The 6,387-nt window shown below is 35.9% G+C and overlaps 1 protein-coding gene across 1 annotated transcript; it reads right to left on the bottom strand.

The window, feature by feature from the left end:
• Positions 1–627: 627 nt before the first annotated feature.
• On the bottom strand, positions 628–5,010 carry LOC113326024 (probable prefoldin subunit 3). The gene is made up of 6 exons (XM_026573836.1): positions 4,829–5,010; positions 3,644–3,701; positions 3,047–3,118; positions 1,713–1,832; positions 1,046–1,147; positions 628–968 (listed from the first exon to the last, which is right to left on the bottom strand). The coding sequence occupies exons 1-6, from the start codon at positions 4,966–4,968 to the stop codon at positions 885–887; spliced, it is 576 nt and encodes a 191-aa protein (XP_026429621.1). The 5' UTR covers positions 4,969–5,010; the 3' UTR covers positions 628–884.
• Between the last annotated feature and the right edge of the window lie 1,377 nt (positions 5,011–6,387).

The following is a 6,387-nucleotide window of genomic DNA, read 5'->3' as shown; positions in this document are numbered from 1 at the left end:
TTTTTTCCAAGTGCAGGGTTTCACATTTTAATGTTGAAATATCATTGCTGAAACCTTTTATCGATTTCATACGCAAAAATCAGTATTGTTACTAAATGACTGATAAATAAAACATTCTGAGCCCGAAAAAAACAAGCAGTTGGTCTGCAATAGTATGATATAGTATTCAACATCTTGTTTTCTGCTTGTGTATACTTGAGAGGATTAATTGATGTTTACATGGAATATTGAAGCAAAGTGACAAATTAGGCAAGCTCTCATAATCAGCAAGGGAAACAGGGGAAGGGAGATGTGGTTCGAGCGCGATCCATGGAGAAAAGCCTATTGATAACGATAACCTGTCGGTCTAGGAAGTAATGTGGAGTCATATCGTGTGATGTTATCGTCGTTATATTATTTGATTGTTGACCTAATCATGTTTGTGGTTTCATATTATACAACTAAAGCAATCGATTCTAGTTGGTCCAAAAGAAATCCAGCTTTGTGGTCCTATTTTTGGTACAAATAGACGTGGGTTCGATGATGTCAGACACCGACGACGACAATGTCTTCGAATGAGACATGAAAACTATTGCTTTCAAGTGCGAAGCTTCGGCTGTGAATGAACCCCACCGACTACTAACAAAAGAACTGTAATAGGTGTCATTAAGTTCGAGATTTAAGATTTCACCAAAATTAGGACAGAACTGATAAATACTAATCACTGACAAGAAAAATCAACAAGGCTGAGAGCACACAAACTAAGATTAATAGGCATTTCCATGGTTAACTATCATAACAGCTCCCTCGACTATGCAGAAACAAAGAAGAAGATAAAAGGTGAGAATTGAACAACATACTCTGACTAGGGTAATTACAGAAGGCCGTGAGATAATAGAAAGCCTTCAAGAGTCTTTCACAGTAGTTGCAGTAACTTGCTTACTTCTGCGCTGGTAAACATCCCAGTTGTACACCCGAGCGACAGTGACCTGGTACGGCAACAATTGATGGTTAGCGAAAAGTTGAAATGAAATAGGATAAAGAAAGCTGGAAGTTAAAGATGTACCTGTGTTATCGTCACTTGGTCCCTTAAGAATTGTAGATCAGCAATAAGGACCTCTAAGCTTGCTTTAGCATTATCAAGATTCTTTTGTAGAAGAGCACTGGCCTGCCAAAAACTACCCTACAAGTTACTATTCATTGATTTCCATTGATACCAAATTAACTGTTACTTAAGACCAGAAACAATTAATTTTTCGCTACAAGTTTTACTACAGTTCATTACATTCCAGGCTTTCAGCTCAGTAACCATTGCCTAAACAAATCACTAATAGTCCCTTGTTTTCCTGAATAAGATGAAGAGAGTAGAGTTATCTAGTTGAAGAACTGAGCAATGTGAGTTATCCTTCTATTCCACGCAACACTGATTTTGTTGCACAGAATATGAATACCTAGTCAACTCTTTGACAAATTATACACGATTCATGGGTGATGGTTAACTACCACAAGGCGCTGACAATTATTTTAAGACGAACCAAAGGCAACTTCTGGTGGGAATGTTTCCTTCGAGGACATGGTAACATTAATGATTCTAAGGGTCCAGAAGAGTGATATTTCGTCAAAAAGAACGATTCAATTTTTATCCTGTATGCTAGTACTGACGTACTATTAGAAGAAGAAAATAAGCACTATTATTATTGGATTATTAATATGCAAATTCTCAATAAACGGACCTCTTCACTTGTGTATTCCAGCATGACATTTGCTCCCAGCCACAGACATACAGAGTTTGACTCCTCAATGCGGGCCCGTGAATATATGCCTTCTGAAACTTCAAAATCGGCTAATAGTTCCTGCAACCAGATAAAATGAGGAAAACAGTTTATGAGCCAACAATGAGGAGTCATACGCAAAATGAGGAAAACAGTTTACGGCATACTAACCCTACGAACTATGAACAGTAAGTAAGACTTATCAGAGTCAAACGCAAAATGGAGCAAGACAGAACATTCAGTTCTGAAGAAGCAGATGGTGGTGGGCCTAGTGGCTCCACGTGATCAAACCAAGGAAGCACTCATACCAATAAACTCAAGTTCACGAAGAATTCAAATTCAAATAAAAACAAGATTTCTTTATATCGATCATCCAGTAAAAAGACATGGGTCCTATGGTAATCCATTACACATATAACTGATCAAATCCAGTTAGGAAGTTCATAAAAGAAGGCAGCATTAATAACTGCCTTTTAGCTAACAGATGCCCAGGAGTGGTCCAGAGAATCAAACAATAACTGACACAGCTGCAAAGAATTTGACTTTTGAGGAAATGCTCTGAGCTGCCAGCATGTGGTGGGTGCGCACAAATGAAAGTTCAAAAGTCAAAGAACCAACTTAGACGGTGCAAAAATAAATGATTCATCATCATATCTCCGTAGTTTTTTGTCAAAAACACATTTTGGGAAACTGACGATGAATGAGCTGGATGAGTCAGGACTAAAACAAGATACAGTTATGAGCCCACACCTCACGCTTAAAACGTAAAGGAGTTTGTTCAAGAACTCACAGTTTGGGATAGTAGAGAAGGTAACAAAAAGCAGGAAATAAAAGAAGAGACCAGGACGATCGGACTTGTTTTGACCGGGAATCAAAATCCCCTGCTTGATCAAAATAAAGGCTGGATAAGCCTGCGCTCAAGCATCTACAATCAGACTTGTTTTGCTTTCTCTAATCTGAATGAGCATAAAACGTAGACTAAGAAATGAATGATAACCAGAATCACCTCGACTAAAAATAAAACAAAATTATTATATGCTGATGCCCAGTGTTACTGAATCTCTACTGACATAGAGATACAAAATAAATAGATCAGCTGAAATTATGACAACTAAGTCGACATTAGGAAGTCGAAAATTCATCCAGCATAGCTAAGGTGCGGTTGCATTTCTGTACATGTATTTGTGAACAATGTTTGTATCTAGGCAACTTGTACATAAAGAGTCATGAATCAAGAAGATGTACATTATTAAAACATTGTGTCAAAAGTATGCACAGAAATAAGAATAACGAACCTCACCAGTACCCTTCTTAGCTTGTAAAGTATCAACCATATCCAAACACTTCTCAATGTCGGGAATTTTCGCCTGGTTATAAAAAAAATGATCAGTTGCACAGACAAACCAGTTTACTTCATAGAAACAGCAAGAAGCAGTAAAACCTAAAGTTTTATCTAACAGCGGCGGAGCCAGAAAATCTGCTATGGGGAGGCAAAGTTAGTTCAGGGTAGGAAAAAAGGCAGAAAAAGGCTTGGACTGGGAAAAAATAATCTTGGCATAGGCAAAAATGGGCTTGGTAGCCAGCCCAGCAGGGTAGGCAACTGCCTATCCTTGCCATGGGCAGGCTCCGCCACTGTTCTCTAGTTAAGGTGCTGAGGCAAAACGCACATCAAAATTAGTGAAAGACAAGCAGATCCTTATTGTGTTTTTAAGTCAGATGGAATGATGGTTAACTGTGGCATACTTTACACATTTTAATCAGCCACTCAGCTTTCTTTGAGAATTAAAAGTGTTTATACATATTCTGCACCAATTCAGTAGTTGCCCTGTGAGCTGCATATACTAATATCTAGCCCATATGAGATCTGAAAAAACCGAAAGTAAGTTAAGCACCTGAAGTTCCCGCTGCTGAGCAAGAAGTTTCATCTCAACCACCTTGTACTGCTGAAGCCTGCAACATTAGTACAAATAAACAAGTCAGAAAGCTGGCCGATACAGCATAAACATAAATCTTTAATATTCATATGATGGAATCATTGAAATCATGCTCTCTCAAAACTAACACTTTTATAGTGAGTAACAAGTAACAACTCTCCTATGAGTAGCAAAAATAACACCAGTAGCTACAACACCTTGTTTTTCATATTTTTCCTGCGTTGGAATGTATTATCAGTGGTAATTGTACTTGTAGCTAAAGTTCTGCTAGCTAAATCATGTGTGTTTTTATGTAGTACACTGCAGCAAATCTTTGTACCCATGCCATTGTTACTTTTCACGATTCAGTGCGCCTTACCAGTATAGATACCGTTGTTACATTGAAAAACAATCCACAATTCAATAAGCCTTACAAAACTACCCTTATGAGGCAAGTGACAACATGAATTGTATATCGACGCTAAATTCGGGCTACAGATATATCTTTCGTTAGTAAATGAGTTGTAATTTGTAGGCTTGCACACTACCATTATCTAATTCAGCTTATACTTCCCACATTATTTGTCACTACCATTATCTAATTCAGCTTATACTTCCCACAGTATTTGTCAAAACGCTGAAGACTCAGCAGTGCACCCCACGATAATTATAAAGGGAACTAAGGTGGCGCAGTTTCAATCAAAACCTAGAATCTAAGTCCCCAAGCTAAATCATTACATCCAAATACTGAAAGACTTTAAACTGACTTCACTGATGTCCACTAGTATCACTTAAATCAAGTTCTACAAGTGATCTACCATGTAATCTACACTATGAAGCGCGTCGTAAAAATTCAACAATTCCAATGAAATTACTTCCAGCCACATCAGATATATAGAAGGTTGATATCAATGAAGAAATTAATTAACTCATTCTGAATAAGCTCAATACAGTACAGTGATTGGTTTTCTATAAATCAAATGTTCTTTAAATCTCTAAAATCAGCCAAAGAATCATGTTTTAATACACTACAACTTAATATAAACAAAACCCATTTTCTAAATCCTCTACAAAACCCTGAATTAGAATCAATTTTGGAATTAATCAATTAAAAAATAAAGACCTAAATCAAGACACGAAAGGAGAATGAGAAAAAGATCAAACCATTCTTGAAGAAATGCCAAGGAAGAAGTGACATCTAGACCTAATTGTGTTAGATAAGTTTGAACATCAGATACAAATGATGCTCCGGGTATACCTCTTCTTTCAGATACCTCTGATGATGACGATGAAGACGAAGCCATTGAAGAGAGCAAGTGAGCGACAAAAGTAAGGTCTGAGCTAGGTATATTTGGCCGTAATGGGCCTCAATTTTCTTGGGCACATTTATAGAACGATTTCTTGGGCACCCGAACCATGGTGTTTTAGAGGGGAGTTGTTAGGCCATCCATTTTTAGGGATACGGGGCAAGGGTGTAAAATCGTAAATCGAAACGTGAATCGATTTTTAATTTTTGAGAATCGAATCATATATTGAATCGTGAATCAAAGATTATGGTCGATTATTAAATTGTTATATTTTTAATTATATTATGTAGAAATGTAATTTCTTTGATGAATTCTGTTAAGAAAGTATGAAAATTGTATAATTATATATGAATTCGTCGTTATCACCAAACAAGTAATGGCACAATGGTTTGGTACGAGATAGTCAAATTTCAAGATCGCATCCAGGAAGGAATCTTACATGAGTTTAGGAAGATTCGATTCAAAACCGATTTGCAATCGAATTTAGTAGAATTTGACCGGTCAAAACTCACAGTCAAAGGTCACGATCGCATCCAGAAAGGAATCTTACACGAGTTTAGGAAGATTCGATTCAAAGTACCGATTTGCAAAGAAATTTGCAACAAAATGAATTTATTTGAATCGAACGATTTTAAAAACCTTGATAAGGGGTAACAAATGACTAAATTATACATATTACTTATTCAAATTATTTCAACTTTTTTGAAACATTTTCTTTGAGTTTTAGTTTTAGTTTATTTTTTCCATTTTGAATTTATTTTAAAGGTTCGACATTTCTTTTATATTTCCTAGAAAACTTCAATTTGTTTTTCACATACGAGGAACAAATTGAGGTTCATCTAAGTTGATTGTTTTTTCATAACCGAACACATGTTCAGCTGAGTTGTTTTTTTATATTTTGTTATGTTGTGAAATCTTCCATCACAAATTCCTTACTATTATTTACTAATATTTCAACCAATTATACTGGCATGATCAAGTTGGATTGATCATACCATGGTCTTTATGGATATGTTGTTGGTGAACATCAAGAACCATCGGCAGAAGCTATTATTGATGGAGTTACAACACCTAATCCAAGGTGGATCTATTAGCGAAAGCTTAATAAAATTGTTACTAGCTGCATCAAAGCTACTTTACTGCAAATATCGTATCTACTATTCTTGGTCTGTTTTCTGTTCGTGAAAACATAATTGTTTCTTGAGACTAGTTTTTGAAAACAATTTGTAGCACGGAAAAATATGTTAATAAATCAGTTGCATAATATTAGGAAGGCTAATATCTATAAATTCTTGTTTATGTTCAGCATATCATGAAAATCGATGATTTTCTAACTGTTATGGGAAGAAAAAAATTCGGTAAGTTTGACTTGATGATGCACATTTTAAATAGATAGCGAAGATATTATGACAATTT

The sequence above is a fragment of the Papaver somniferum genome, unplaced genomic scaffold (assembly GCF_003573695.1).
Source record: "Papaver somniferum cultivar HN1 unplaced genomic scaffold, ASM357369v1 unplaced-scaffold_10, whole genome shotgun sequence".
Classification (NCBI taxonomy): domain Eukaryota; kingdom Viridiplantae; phylum Streptophyta; class Magnoliopsida; order Ranunculales; family Papaveraceae; genus Papaver; species Papaver somniferum.
The sequence above is the reverse complement of the archived record's forward strand: the minus strand, read 5'-3'. Positions and strand labels throughout refer to the sequence as shown.